The sequence below is a fragment of the Mobula birostris genome, chromosome 21, assembly GCF_030028105.1.
Source record: "Mobula birostris isolate sMobBir1 chromosome 21, sMobBir1.hap1, whole genome shotgun sequence".
In the NCBI taxonomy this organism is placed as follows: domain Eukaryota; kingdom Metazoa; phylum Chordata; class Chondrichthyes; order Myliobatiformes; family Myliobatidae; genus Mobula; species Mobula birostris.
In genome coordinates this window covers 58,855,593-58,871,732 of record NC_092390.1, presented here as the reverse complement: position 1 = coordinate 58,871,732, position 16,140 = coordinate 58,855,593, and the positions used below count along the sequence as shown (strand labels likewise).

Here is a 16,140-nt window from a genome sequence, read left to right as displayed (position 1 = left end):
CTACTCATGTTATCATTTGGTGAGCTGAGGCCTGCGTTGGCCAGGGTTGACTATGGATATTGCCTCTAGCCGTCTAGATACACAAGCCAGCATAGAACGATATGGAGAGCAGGCTGTTGCCCATGTAGCAAGCTGCCACTCTCCATGCATCTGATGAACACAAAGGAACGGCAGGGACCGATCCAGTTTGGTACCAGCAACGTCACAGGAGTTGCTAGTCAGCATTGAATTCAATGTAGGACTGCCTTAGGGACTCCAGTTCCGGATTTTTTCCTTTGGGTTTACTCCTGAAGCCTTCCCAATGGGTGGGGACAGCCGCAAGGCAGCGGAGGTTTGAGATCAAAGTTTTCCTTCTCCGAGATGTGCTGACAAGCCCCATCTGCCCAAAGTGACTGGTTTTAAGTTACCAGTAACCTGCCTTTGCCCTTCTCCGGTCAGTAGAAATGGTTCCACTAGGCTTAGAAGCCAAGTCACAAACGAAGGCCTTAAGCTGAACCTGGTTGTCAGAGGCTATTTGAGGTGCATTTACTAGGTAGTGAGAGCTTGTCCCATTACCACTGATAGCTATAACAACCTTAAGGAACCTGTAATCATTTAAGATAATTTCATAATTTAATACAATTATTGTCATCTTCTGTAACTGGCCTGTCATAGCAAAGCCAGCTGCTTTTGCAGAGTCCTCTCAACTTGGAACAGAACTTATAGAGTCACCGTACAGCATTACAGCATACAGATTCTTTGGCCAACCAGATCTATGCTGACCACTCACCTGTACTAGGGGCAATTTACAGCTGCCAATGAACCTTCCAAGCCACACATCTTTGGGGCTTGGGAAGAAACTGGTGTGCCCGGGGGGGGGGGGGGGGGGGAAATATGCAAACTCAATGTAGACAGCACAGTGGTCAGTCTTGAACCCTGGTTACTGCAGATGTAAGAAAGCAGATTCTACCAGTGCAGCACTGGCAAATGTTTAGAAAGAGGACATTTACACTACCTGTGATAACCTGTGTTGGGCACTCCTGGGAATGTCATAAGGCTGGTTGGAGTCTTCATTGAAAGTATATTCAACAAATGGTTTTGGATTATTTGTGGCCTTTTGTTGCTTGCATGCCTGAAAACAAGGATACATTAGTAATCTTTTAATGAAGTCTGTCCAGTGCTTCAAATTCATTCAAGTCTGTAGCACCTTCTGTGTTTTCAGCACCTGGTCAACTCAAAATGCTTTTACTGCAAGGTATGCTGCCTCAAAAGTTCAACACATTTCACCACATCTTCACTTCCAAAGAACTGCAGATTGAAATAATCAATTATCTCTAAATCTGTGCAAAATATGTCCATCGTTCATGCATGTAGAAGTGCTTCAGATACAAACATCTTAAAACATTTTTATAATTTTATTTTAGAGATATGGTGTGGGCCAGGCCCTTCCCGCGCCACCCGGTAAACCACCTATTAAACTCCAGCCTAATCACAGGGCAACTTACAATGACCAATTAACCTCCCAACCGGTACGTCTTTGGAATGTGGGAGGAAACCAGAGCACCCAGAGGAAACCCACACGGTCACGGGGAGAACGCACAAACTCCTTACAGATGGCGCTGGAATTGAACAAACTCTGACACGTCGAGCTGTAATAGCGCCGCACTAACCACTATGCTTTTCGATGTTGAGGTATTTTTTGGTCTAAAAGGTAAATTGCCATTTCGGTCTTTGTAATATCTTTATGGTATCTATCTGCTGTTGTTAACTGCAATCTGTTCACAGTGCACAAAGTTAACTGCAGACAATGTGCAAGTTATATATAATTTATGTTAACTTAAATGTATAACTTATATTTACCCTCATCTCGTAATGCACTGTGCTGCTGCAGCAAAAAGATACTTTTCATAGCATGATGTAAGCATATGACAACAATAAACTTGAACTTGTGTTCTGAGTCCCAAACACAATGCTGTGGATGCTGGAGATTTTGAGCTGCACATACAAAATGCTGAAGGAACCCAGCAGCAGGTCAGGCAGCATCTATGTAGGGGAATATTTCCAGCTGAGATCCTTCATCAACCACCAAAAGGACCACAACCTTGTGATTGGGTTTGGAGGCTTGCATGCCTCAATGGCCCAGAGAGCTATGTTGGCTGGAGTCAGGTCTTTATGCTTTGGCTCTTGGTAGGGTCACCCATACCAAACAGGGCAAAGAGTAGAGGCCAGACTCAGAGTGGTCCACCGTTCCTCCAGGTTTGGGGGGGGTGGGTCAGCTCAGCCAGCCCCATCACCGGCACAACTCTCCCTATCATCGAGAACATCTTCAGGGGGTACCTCAAGAATCCATTACTGAGCACCCTCACCATCCAAAACAAACTTAATGATACTGTCAGTGACATTAAACCCCATTCTGATTCAAGGCAAAATTATAATTGCTTCTAGAAGCATTCTAGAAATGTCTACTCATCACATGCAGATTTTACATTACTGAAAAGAGCCTCTGGTCCAACAAATTCATGTCACTCGAGCCTTCTTGCATTTTTCCTTCTCTAACCCTCTCACCCCACTCCTCTCTTATGATCAACCAACTTCTCCTTTAATGCACCTTTGGCATTCTTCTCATCTAAGTTCTCTAGAAGAAAATTCCATGTTTGCATCACTCTCAGTAATGAAGCTTCCTATGAATTCCTCAGGTAGGACGATGATGATTATTATGTGGGTTTTACTATTCTTTTTCCCTAAAGTGAAAAGCACCCTGAGAGTCTGCTGTTTGACCAACTTCATACACTCTGACAAGATGGAGTATGTTATCAAAGTAAATTATTCAGTTAATCAAATCATTGGGAAACACCTTCAACTAACTGGGTTAATATTAAAGAGCAACACCAAGGTACCCATTACCTTTTAACCTATGTATACTTCCTTGATACCAGTCACTTTGGGCAGATGGGGCTTGTCAGATGTGATTGGCAGGTCATCTGGGAGAAAGAAAACTCTGATCTCAAACCTCTGATGCCTTGGGGCTATATCCACTTATGGGGAAGGCTTCGGGAGTAAACCTCAAGATAAAATACAGAGCTGGAGTCCCTAATGTAGTCCCATGTTGAGTTCAATGTTGACTGGCAACTCCTGAGATGCTGCTGGTGCCAAACTGTATCGGTCTTTGCTGTGCATTTGGGTTAATCAGATGTGTGGAGAGGGGAAGCTTGCTCTCCATATTGTACTGCCCTGGCTTGCATACCTAGACAGCTTGGATCCAACTTCCATGGTTGACCCTGAGGCCTCAGGTTTCCTTCCCAATGGCCATCAAGTAAGAAGTATCAGCACCATAGAATGCACAGAAATATACTGCATTGCCTGCTCTTGCTGCAAAGCTTCATCTATTGAGACACAGATTTCTTCAGCTTCATTTGGTGGTGTAAGTTGTGATTGTAAGTGTAAATTCAGATTGGTATTCACAAGTTCACAGGAATTATTCTGTAGATAAGCATTATTTAAAACTTGGAAACCAAGCATCCTAGAAATCTAAAGTTTAAGCCTAGTTCATGTATTTATTTATTTTTCAGTTGTATAAAACATTGCAAAATCCCACAACCCTTGGCACTGGTTTCCTGGACAATAAAAATACCACCTCAGAGTGTTGGTATAAAATCAATTTAAATATACTTTAACCAATAATCATATCACTACTAGTTCATACTAAATTATAGATACAAGTTGCACACATTATGGAAGCACCTGTAGCATTTTAATTGGTGTTAAGATGATTCTAAATGAAGAAGGTGCATTTGAAACTTTTCACCACAGTTAGCTTTGCATGTGTCAATTTTTTTTTACCTGGATTTGGCTTTCACACATCTGAAGCACACTTGCAATTACTTGATGCAGAAGTTCTAAGGATACTCTGAGAATGAAAAGACACAGTTAAAAGAGGTAATCTACAGGAAATTCTCACCGTTACACATGTAGCGATACCATTCCACAGCCTTGGTTATTGCCAGTCTTCCCTTAACTTCATGACCTTTAAAAGCTTAGTTGATGGAAACTTCTGTGAACTTCCAATGACTTCCCCCATATATATGAGCCCATAATTCTGTCACTTTAATTCCAGATGTATATGCCTTGGAATTATTTACAGTCCACTTCTATATCAGTTTCTTTCTTCATCTATTTATTTATTTAGCGATACAACACTGAACAGGCCCTTCCAGCCCACTGAGCCAAGCTGCCCAGCAACCCACCTATTTAAACCTAGAGTAATCACAGGACAATTTACAATGACCACTTAACCCGCCAAGCAGTACATCTTTGGACTGTGGGAGGAAATTGAAGCACCCGGAGGAAACCCACACAGTCCTCGGGAGAATGTATAAACTCCTTACAGAATCCGAAATTGAACTCTAAACTCCAATGCCCTGAGCTGTAATAGTGTTGCACGAACCACTATGTTACCATGGTGTCTGGTTCTACTGTCACCCCAGTCCAGGGACCCAAGTTTGGGTCATGTCTGTCTGGCTCTTCATCTCATGTTCTCAATATTTCTTTTCTTTTTTTCTTTTTGTATTTGCTCAATTTGTTGTCTTTTGCACACTGGTTAGTTGTCTGTCCTGTTGGGTGTGGTCTTTCATTTATTCCATTGTGTTTCTTGGATTTATTGTGCATGCATGCAAGGAACTGAATCTCAGGGTTGTATAAGCTGACATATTTGTACTTTGATAATAAATTTAAGCTGTATTTTGAAGTTTGTTCATTTTTCTTGGAACCACATTGGTGCACTGATTTCCTTCCAAGTGGCTAATATAAATTCTGTAGTGTGAGAGACAAAAGAACGAAAGGTGATGTGGGAACAAAAAATAGCAAGTTGGAACTGCACTTGATAGAAGCTCTGTTAAGCAATGTCGGAGATGAAGCTGAAGGGCATTACTATTGTGTGTAAAAAATCTCCAAGATGTATTGGACCTGTTTTCAGTGTCATACTTAGAAAGTCACCAGCAAGTTAATTGGAGACAGGATCAAAGACATTGAGCAATATGATTTATTAGTACCATGGTTAACTGGTAAACTCAGATAAATTCTTAAGCTTCAGAATATTAGTCATGACAATGTTCTGCTGCACTGTATTTATATAATATTAGTTATATTATAAATTTTCACCCAAGCTTCTCAGAACATTCTGCATTTGTTGATATCGAAATGCAATCATTTTAGTTCTCAATACTCACCCTTCTCCGATTAAAAAGTATTCTCTTTCTTCGGTCTGCACAAGCATAACATTTTCAGAAGAACATTTAAAAAGTTTCTGTAGTGTATTCCATTTTGGATGGTAAATTGGTCTAATGCAAAACTCTTTAATGCTGTTTAAATAAAGAGAAATATATTAAAGATTACCAAATGTGGTTTGAGTGTTAGCTTTTGAACATATTAATAAAACTTTAATAATTAAAACAGCAATTAAATGTTAAGCAACACACACTAAATGCTGAAGGAACTCTGCAGGTCAGGCAGCATTAGTGGAAGTGATGTCAATACAGTCAACGTTTCTGGCTGAGACCCTTCGTCGGGACTGGAAGGGAAGGGGAAGATGCCAGAATTAAAAGGCAGGCAGAGGGGAAGGAGAACAAACTAGAAGGTGATAGCTGATGCCAGGTGGGAGGGAAAAGTAAAGGGCTGTAGAATAAGGAATCTGATAGGAGAGTGGGCCATGGGAGAGAGGGAAGGAGGAGGGGGATAGGGAGTTGAGAAAATATGAGAGACCAGAGAGGGGAGTAGAAGAATTGGGGAGATGGGAGGGAAAAATTACTGGAAGGAGAAATCTATGTTCAGCCAATCAGATTGAAGACTACCTGGATAGAATTATGAGGTGTTGCTCCTCTACCCTGAGAGTGGCCTCATCATGGACGGTGTTGGAAGCGGAATGGGAATAGAATTAAAATGGTTGGCCACCGGGAAATTCCACTTTTGGCGGATGGAGAAGGTATTAAATGCTAAGGAATAATCTTGAGTTTTACCCTTCTAATTAAAGGTCAGTCATTCATCATCTTCTTCACATTTGCAATGGTGGACAGAATTTGAGAGGGCAGAAGTTAATACTTGTTTTGTTATGTACAATGTCTCTTCTGTCTCCGTAATAGCTATGTTGAAATAGTTGTACATTAATGGTGTTTTCCAGGACATTAATTGAAGAGCGTTTGCTAACACTGAAGGCAAGAGTAGTAGATTGGGTTTTCCCTAGCTGGAAATTTCTGTCACTTATCAGCCCAAACTTGTGTGTTACCAGATCCTGTTTTAATTAGGCATGGTTCTGTGCACAATAGAGAATCATGACATGGCTGGTGTACAGATTATTCCTGAACTAATGACAGTAGAATGGTCATTAATGTGGCAACTAGAAAACACTGTGCAATGGTCACTTCCCTGAGGAATTCTACACATAAACTGAGCGGTCACTTTATTAGTACACCGGCTGGGAAATATAAATATATAATCAGCCAATCATGTGGCAGTAACTCAACGCTTAAAAGCATGCAGGCATAGTCAAGAGGTTCAGTTGTTGTTCAGATCAAGCATCAGAATGGGGAAAGAAGTGTGATCTAAGTGACTTCGACCGTGGAATGTTTGTTGGTGCCAGATCGAGTGGTCTGAGGATCTCCGAAATTGCTGTTCACTTTCTGGGGTTTTCACTCACAAAAGTCACTAGAACAGGGGTTCCCAATCTCTTTAATGGTTCTCTACCAGAGGTCGAATGGCCCGTAGACCCCAGGTTGGGAATCGCTGCTCTAGAGTTACAGAGAATGGTGCAAAAAACAAAAAAAAAAATCCAGTTCTATGGGTGAAAATGCCTTGTTAATGAGAGAGGTCAGATGAGAATGTCCAGACTAGTTCAAGCTGAGTGATAATGAGAGAGGTTAGATGAGAATGTCCAGACTGGTTCAAGCGGACTGGAAGGTAACAGTAATTCAAATAACCATGCATTACATGAGTGGTGTGCAGAAGAGCATCTCTGAACGCACAATACATCAAACCATGAAGTGGATGGGCTAGAGCAATGGAAGACCACGAATGTACACTCAGTGGCCACTTTATTAAGTAGGAGGTACAAATAATGTTACCTATTTTTCATGACACAAAGTGGGATGTAACACAATCATTTCTCTTCAGCCTCTTCCAATGGCTTCAGATTTATTTGGGCTTTCCAGTGTCAGGACCGAGCAAAAGATAGCAATGCCCTTTCCTCCAACACTTTTTTTTTAAACTCATGCATGTACTTGGGTCAGGGATAGCCAATCAGATTCAATATAGCAAGGATACTCCAATGGACTTAGAGCTTTGGAAACTGTACTTAAAGCTTTTGAAAAGAAAGATGGAATATATCACAAGAGTGCTAACTTTAGGATGCATCGCTTGATCTAGAAATGGAGGATGGATTACATATGGAACATGTCTTGCAGTGAAAATAATATGTATATCAGGATTAATAAATTCTACCATGGATAGTCCCAAGCCAAGTTGTGAAAGGAGGAGGGTTAGGTATGCAGCTAGTAACCCCATCCCATAAAAACCCAGAGCTCCAGAAATGTTAACAGAAGCTCCAAAGACCTCATCTCTGGGAGAAGATGGGCTACACTTGTGATAACTTGAGAGACTGGCCCAGGACAGAGAACTCTGGTGAGTTGCTGATGGCAGCCTATGCTCCAGAAGGGGATGATGGCTTAAGTAGATAAGTCAGAATTAATACTGAAAACTGTCGGAGGAACCACTCTCAACTAAGTCAAAACTGAGAGTGCTCTCTTTGAGCAAAAGTTGATTGAGTAGCCACTTCAGGTTCAATCATCAAAATTTACCAGACAAATTAATAAAAGACAAACTGTTCTAAAGAGAACTTGGTATAGATATTCTATAAACCACAGCAGAACTTCAAAGCATGAAAAATAAATTAACTTTAATAACGTGTTCTTACTCTCTTATAGGTATCTTGCCCAGAAGCGGTGACTTTCGGCTCACTTCCTTGTTTTTGAAGTAACTCAGAACATGTTCTTCTTTTGATTTTGCCAGTATGAAATATCGTTTTTTCCATGATGACTAAGAAAAGAAAATAATGACTCTGAGTAAAGCGCAATCAACTCCGAGAGCAAGTTGGCTAGAAGCACACTTTGGTTACTTGGTGGCATTGGGGTAACAAGCCTAAGGTTTGCTCCTCACAGAGATTAATTTCAGAAAATGCAAATTTTACATCATGCTGTGGTAAATAAATGCTATACATTCACAATTTTGTCTCTTAGTTCTCCTTCTATGACAGTCCCCTGGAGTTGAGGATGGCCTGCTTCCAGTGAGGTTCTGTGTTCTGAGGTGGGTGATGAAGACTGTTGTAAACTGCAGACCCTTCCACAAATAGGCAGGAAGTGACTGAGGGGGAGAGGTTGTAACATGCCGTGCTCTTTCCCCTCTAATACGGGGATTCTGCGCACTCCTGATATATATCCTCCAGGTATTCAATGCAATCCTGAATGCTCCGGCACTTCGGGTGGTCATGGGCCGATGGTTCCCCAGAATCAGTGGGAATTTTGAACTTTATGGAAACTTTGAGCACATCCTGCAGTCCTTTTCTCTGTCTGCCTGCTAACCTCCTCCCACAAGCTCAGAATAAGGGCCGTGTTTTGGGAGTTTGGTGTCAAGCATGCAAGTGATATGGCCAGTCCAATGCTGTTGGTTTAGTGCTACAAAGGCCCCAGAGCTGGGGGTGTGGTTGGGAGAAAAGGCTGACGCCGATTCATTTACCTTTTCAGGGAATTTGGAGGATTTTGCTGAGTGTTACTGGTATTGATCACATGCCTTGAGATGTATGCTCTAGGCCAGGGATTCCCAACCTTTTTTATGCCACTTACCAATTGCATTAAGCAAGGGGCCTATGGACACCAAGTTGGAAAGCTCTGCAGGTGCTTCAAGTATCAGAAGCCTAGAAGCCATCATTCACTGAGGCCAGACAGACCAACAGTCTTGTGCCAAGTAAGATCTTTTAACTTAGTCAACCAAATTTTCATAAACATCATATACTGGGTGAATGTTAAAACTGCACTGATATGGAAGTCACAAACAAGAGAAAATCTGCAGATGCTGGAAATCCAAGCAACACACACAAAATGCCAGAGGAACTCAGCAGGCCAGGCAGCATCTATGGAAAAGAGTACATTCGACGTTTCGAGCCCAAACCCTTCAGCTGGACTGGAGAAAATAAGGTGAGGAGTAGCGTTAAAAAGTGGGGGGGGGGGGGGAAGTGGAAGGAGAAACACAAGGTGATAGGTGGAATTCGGAGGGGGAGAGGTGAAGTACAGAGCTGGGAAGTTGATTGGTGAAAGAGATACAGGGCTGGAGAAGGAGGATCTAACAAGAGAGGACTGAAGGCCCTAGAAGAAGGAAAAGAGAGGAGGAGCACCAGAGATGGTGAGAGAGGGTAAAGGGGATGGGGAATGGTGAAGGTGGGGGAGCCCATTACCAGAAGTTCAAGAAATTGATGTTCATGCCATCAGGTTGGAGGCTACCCAGACAGAATATAAGGTGTTGTTCCTCCAACCTGAGTGTGGCTTCATCTTTACAGTAGAGGGTGCTGTGGATAGCTTTATTGAAATGGGAATAGGAAATGAAATTAAAATAAGTGGCCAGCGGACACCACCTCAGAATAGAGGGGCATCTTTCTAGAACAGAGGTGAGGAGGAATTTTAGCCAGAAAGTAGTGAGTCTGTGTAATTTGTTGTCACAGATGGCTGAGCAGGCCAAGTCATTAAGTATACTCAAGGCCACACTGGGAGCTCCAGATACAGTAGATGACCCCAACAGACTAACAGGTGAAGTGTCGCCTCACCTGGAAGGACTGTTTGGGGCCTTAAGTTGTGTTGAAGGAGGAGGTGTATGGGCAGATGTAGCACTTGTTCTGTTTGCAAGGATAAGTGCCAGGAGGGAGAGCAGTGAGGAGGGATGAATGGACAAGGGAGTCGTGTAGGGAGCAATCCCTGCAGAAAGCAGAAAGTGGGGGCGAGGGAAAGATGTGCTTGGTGGTGGGATCCCATTGGAGATGGCGGAAATTTCAAAGAATTATGTGCTGGACACAGAAGCTGGTGGGGTGGTAGATGAGGACAAGAGGAACCCTATTCCTGGTAGGGTGGCGGGAGAGAGCAGACGTGCGTGAAATGAAAGAGATGCTGTTGAGGGCAGTGTTGATGATGGAGGAAGGGAACCTCTTTTCTTTGAAGAAGGAAGACATCCCTTTTGTTCTGAATTGAAAAGCTTCATCCTGAGAGCAGATGCGGCGGAGATGGAAGAATTGAGAGAAGGGAATGGCGTTTTTACCTGTAACAGGGTGGAAGGAGGTATAGTCCAGGTAGCTGTGAGAGTCGGTAAGTTTTCAAAAGACATCAGTAGATCAGCTGTCTGCAGAGATAGAGACAGAGGAGATAGAGAATGGGGAGGGAGATGTTGGAAATCAACCAGATAAATTTGAGGGCAGGGTGGAAGTTGGAGGCAAAGGGAATGAAGTCAATGAGCTCAGCATGGGTGCAGAAAGCAGTGCCAATGTAGTCATTGATGTAGCTATGGAAAAGTGGGGGACGGTTTCAAGTGTAGGCTTGGGACATAGATTGTTCCATTTAGCAAACAAAAAAGTAGGCATAGCTGGGACCCATGTGACTGTCCATGGCTACACCTTTTGTTTGAAGGAAGTGTTTTTGGTTATCAATATATTTTGTTGAGATTTTTTTGCAGAAATATTTAAAGACACCTTGTATGAAGGGGGAGTCGAAGACCAGATGACACAGCCTCAGAATACAGCGGCATCCTTCTGGAATGGAGACGAGGAGGAATTTCTTTAGCCAGAAAGTGGTGAATCTGTGGAAATTGTTGCCACAGGTGGCTGAGGAGGCCAAGTCATTGGGTGTATTTAAGGCAGAGGTTGGTAGATTCTTGATTGTTCAGGACATGAAAGGATTTGGGGAGAAGGCAGGAGACTGGGGCTGAGGGAAAATAGATCAGCCATGATGAAATAGCAGAGCAGACTTGATGGGCCAAATGGCCTAATTCTGCTCCTGTATCTTATGGTCTTCTGGTTATTTTGTAAATTTAAATTCACTCCCTTCACCCTGTATTAACAGACATAACTGTTGCTGAAAGGCCAGTTCCTGTGCTGTACACTTCTGTAACTCATGAAAGTGACAGGACAAAATTGGATAACTCAGGTAATATTCATTTCAGGTAATATTCCTGATTTTGCTGTGTGACACTGTGCAGTAGGTTATTCAAATTTAAGTTAAAAGTGGAATTCTGGCACATATAATTAGAGTACATCAGAATCAGGATCAGGATTGTTATCACAGATTTATGTCCTGAAACTTGTACAGCAGTACAGTACAATACACAACATATGCAATAAATTACAAGAAATAAATTTTAAAAATTACATCAGTAGTGCAAAAAAAGAGCAGAATTAGTGAGGTAATGTTCATGGGTTCTTTATCTGTTCAGACACTCATATGGTGGAGGGAAAGGAACTGTCATTTCACTAAACTTTTTGTCCCTTTGTTTGATAGGACAAGTTTTTCAATGGCTGTTCACTAAATTTTTAAGCACATCGATGGGATGTTTTGCTAAAAGGTAATACTGTCTTCAATTTAAAGAAATATTTATTTGTTGAATAGGCTCTTCCATGCCCTTCGAGCCACACCACCCAGCAAACCCCTGATTAAATCCACGCCTAATCACGGGACACTTTACAATGACCAATTAACCCACCAACCAGTAAGTCTTTGGATTGCAGGAGAAAACAGGAGCACCTGGAGGAAACCCACGCGTTCACGCGGATAACATACAAACTCCTTACAGGCAGTGGCAGGAATTGAACCTGGGCCATCTGTACTGTAAGGTGTTCTGTTAACCACTACACTACTATGCCAGGTTTTATGTATGAAAAAAAAATGATTTTTAAGTTTAAGAATACAGATTTCTACCGTATCACATTATACTCACATGGATTTTTGTTTGCAATTTAGCTGTACTTTCAATACCAGAAATATATTCATGAATGCTTAAAAAGCTGTCAAATATAACATCACAGTGAATATTTTGAATGTACCTGTGTTGAAAATTTATTCACAGGTGGTGACTTTATCAAATAGTCCTCATAGCAAATGTCATCTTCCTTGATGTCATTTCCCACGTAAAATGCTGAACTACCTATTTTGAAACATTGTAGCATTAATTTAACTGTATTTTATAAGATAACTATGTATTAGCACCATATCAAATAAAAAAATATTTTCAGCAGGTTTCACACTGGTTTAGTGCAGTCCAAAGCAAGGGAAAAAATAGCACCAAATTTCTAAACTTCTAAAATAGTATGGAATCTGTAAAATTTTAAGATCATGCCAAATCCCTTAAAGATTCAAAGTAAATTTATTATCATGCAGAATACTACTGTCAGAGATTCGTTCTCCCACAGGCAGTCGTGAAACAAAGAAGCACCATGGAAACCGTGTGATAAAACACCAAACACCCAATGTGTGGAAAAAAAACAAATTGTGCCAAAAGCGAGCAAGAAATCTGGCCATGTAGCACGAATATAATGCTCAGATTGTAAGAGTCTGGAATTACTAATGCAGACAGCAAAGATTTTTTTTAATCCCATCCCCAAGTGAGATTCTCAGTTCATTTTTGAAACATTAGTCACTTTCAATGAAAGAGAGCAACAGTAGTTTTGGTGAAAATAGCACACGGAAAAGCTGGTGGTGAAGAAAGGATTCTCTGGTGTTCTCATGTAGAATAAAAGTTTTCGATTACAATGCAAGCTAAATAATGTGATCAAGCATTTTTCAATGTGAGCCGAAGGGCCTGTATTGTGCTGTAGGTTTTTTAAGCATTTTTCTTTGAAAAATGGAAACCATTTAAAAATGTAACATAATTACCTTTTTTATTCATTTTTAAGAAGATTTTTACTATTCAAAATGATCTGGTGGGAGAAGAATAAAATGTGTCAGCAAACTCCAAGAATGTTAAACAGAAATATACAGTAGTTCTAAAAAAAATTCCAAGATCCAGTCAGTGCCAATATTTCAGATTGGTTCTTTACTAACAACAAGAACACAGTGAATTGAACTTGGTAACGTTCAACATTTATGGTTAAGTATTATATTTTATCAGTTTATACTATTTCAGATGGCGGGGTGGAAATGTACCTCTACCAAAGGAGGTGTAGTGGGCTCCTTCCCTCCATTAGCCTGCAGGTCACACTTGGGCAAGGTGTAGCACCTGCTTCACCCACCAGTCAGGGTCACGTGAAGTGATAACAGCAGGTGGTGGATGGTTATACGAGCAGTTGGCACATATCACAAGTCCTGGTTATGTGACAACTGATATCAGGCTGACAATCTCTGAAGAGTATTGATAAGGGCTGGGGTCACCTGTCCTGTGAAGACACTGCCCAGAAGAAGGCAATGGCAAGGCACTTCTGTAGAAAAGATTTACTAAGAGGAATCATAGTCAGGGACAGATAAAAGAATAAGAACAACAGTATGCAGGGGTCTTCCCCACAGGCAACAATCAGATGGAAGACCATGATTGCCCACATCTCAATTTCCCTCGGGATCAATAAAGTATATCTATCTATCTATATGACGAGGCACATAATGATGATGATGATACTACAACTTATACAAAGTCCAGTTAAGGTCAGAAATACCTAATTTAAAATACCTAACCTAAAATACCTAAGTTCAGAAGGGGGAAATATAGTCCGGGTGCTTAAAACACACCAGCCCAATTTGACGTCATTGAAAGGTACAATCTTTTGTGTTGAACAGCTGCATAATGATGCACAAGGTGTTACTGCTTCCACAGCAACATTGTGGACCAATGTTGCTGGGACACAAGCCAGGGTCTGATCAACCCTGGCTGGATCGCTTGGGCAAGAGTGTCTGATATTGGAAGAACTGAAACACCCGATGACCCCAGGTTACATCATTGATGATGTGTCCCAGTGCATATTTATATACATACATACATGGACATCTCTTTAGAACCCAGATGAGGAGGAATTTCTTTAGCCTGAGGGATTTTTATAGGAAAATGATAACCACACAGAAATGCTGTGAAGCTTGCAAATCACAGCAAGTAAAAATGAACACATAGGAGAGCACAGAATCTTATTCCGATATTGTTTAGCTTTCCTGTTTTACTTCTTTTCCTACAAGAAAGCAAAATTCCTTCACTCAGGTCTCACCCAACGAATTAAAGAGTCCTAGTTGCGTGAAACAATTGTGATGATTGAGAGAGAGACAGAGACAGAGAGATAGAGAGATAGAGAGATAGAGATAGAGATAGAGAGATAGATAGAGAGAGAGAGAGAGAGAGAGATATGCAACTGACCCTCCTACTACATCGTTCAAGGTTCATGGTACATTTATGATCAAAGTATTATTCAGTATACAACTCGGAGAATTGTCGTCAAAACAAAACAGCCACAAAACGATGAAAACCATGGAAGCCGTTCAAAGAAAAACATCAACAAACCACCCTGCCAAAAAAAAAATTAAGCATCGTTCGAACGATTTGGCCCTGGAGGGCACCTGACAAGCAACTGGGTTTCCCAAACCACCATACACCATAGACCATAGACTGCTTAGAAGGTCGATCCAAATACACGGTTATCGGCGCGCAGTTGTTAACATCAGGACACTAGAATACAATCGGCCGTGACAGTTCCCACTGTCCGAACACCACAGGCCTGCTTATTCTCTTCAGCTCCTGGCGCAAATCCCGAGCGAAGGTATTTTATTTCGTATTCAAGTGGACCGAGAGTGCCTGGACGAAGAAACCTCATTCTAGCCGATTTATGCCACAGTGTTACAGCAATTGTTGCGGCACAGTCGGTGCTAGGGTGTAAATTCGGCCCACTTAGTCTGTGCTAGCTGTCTGCGAAGCAATACATTCCCTTACTCTTTCCCTGCAGGCCTGCCAATTGTTTTTATCTCTACTGTCTTTTGTTTCCAGCACACCTTGTCTTGCAGAGAAACGGACTGTTCAGTACTGAGTCTCACCCGGGATCAAACACATCGTTATGGAGAAACTCCCAACATTTTTCCTCAAGTGGGGGAGTCGGGAACATGCTCAGGACACAAGGTCGTCTCCTTAGAATAGAGATGAGGAGGCACTTATTTAGCCAAGGGGCGATGAAACTGAGGCGGACAAGTCACTGGGTATGCTAAGTATATAGTTCTTAATTAGGGCGTCAAAGGTTACGGAAAGAAGGCAGAAGAATGGGGTTGAGAGGGATAATACAACAGCCATGGCGCAGCAGGCTCGATGAGACAAACAATTCTGCTCCTATGTCTTATCGTCAACACATCATCAGCCACTTACTGATTTTGCACTTTCCCCGTTATTTAACCTGTGCAACATATACCTTTTAAAAAAAAACCTCTTCCCTCAATTTTCTGAAGAATTCTATAAAAACCCGTAAAGCCTCTCTCTGTGTTTAACCCCGTTTCGGGAGGCGGACTTGACAGCACTTACTGTACTGCGAGCTTTCCGCTCCCTCCGCTGAAGCCGGTATATTCCGTGCGTTGCAGTTCAGTCCCGAGCGATGCCGTGCGTACACCTCGCTAGAACACCTTCGCGCTTGACCAACTAACTCTCGCTGCTCTTCTAACTGCGAACGAGCTTTTTAAGTTTTCTCAAGGGGCATTCCACCCGGAAATCACACACCTCGGTGCTTTTGCTTTCTCCCTCTTCGGTCGACGTCAACTTGTAATCATTAATCAAATTCTGCAGCCCCAGGGCGTGACCGTCTACAGTGACTTTGCCACAATTATCAAGGGACCAAAAATACAGCTGGGGTTTGTTGGGCCACTTCCAATAACCACACGGGAAAGACGGGAATTTTTTTTAAAAAAAGTTTTTTGGTTCTACACATAGTTTGAAGTTCTCGGTATCGGTCAGAAGCCATTATGTCAGTCAACGCAAGTGTGGGAAATAGAGACAGTACTCGGGAATTTCATTTCCTTTGGCTTTTGGCCAATATGGATTGAATAATCCTGGCAATTCTGGACAATGTTTCTCACCTTCTGCACGCCACCTTGGCTGAACAGAGGAGCACCTTTAGTAACGCAAACACGAGAAAAT

At 41.9% G+C, this 16,140-nt stretch overlaps 1 protein-coding gene across 2 annotated transcripts in view; it reads right to left on the bottom strand.

Annotated features, from left to right (window-relative positions):
• Positions 1–15,763, bottom strand: part of LOC140185823 (pleckstrin homology domain-containing family S member 1-like) — a 32,683-nt gene extending 16,920 nt beyond the window's left edge. Inside the window, exons 1-7 of one of the 2 annotated variants that reach the window (XM_072239573.1) lie at positions 15,532–15,762; positions 12,927–12,970; positions 12,098–12,198; positions 7,940–8,061; positions 5,205–5,336; positions 3,820–3,886; positions 995–1,111 (exon numbers count right to left, since the gene is read on the bottom strand). In XM_072239573.1, the coding sequence (XP_072095674.1) occupies positions 995–1,111; positions 3,820–3,886; positions 5,205–5,336; positions 7,940–8,061; positions 12,098–12,198; positions 12,927–12,939 (552 nt within the window). In that variant the 5' untranslated portion in view covers positions 12,940–12,970; positions 15,532–15,762. Of the gene's footprint in view, positions 1–994; positions 1,112–3,819; positions 3,887–5,204; positions 5,337–7,939; positions 8,062–12,097; positions 12,199–12,926; positions 12,971–15,531 lie in introns of both variants that reach the window. The other variant, XM_072239574.1, reaches the window with a different exon arrangement.
• Between the last annotated feature and the right edge of the window lie 377 nt (positions 15,764–16,140).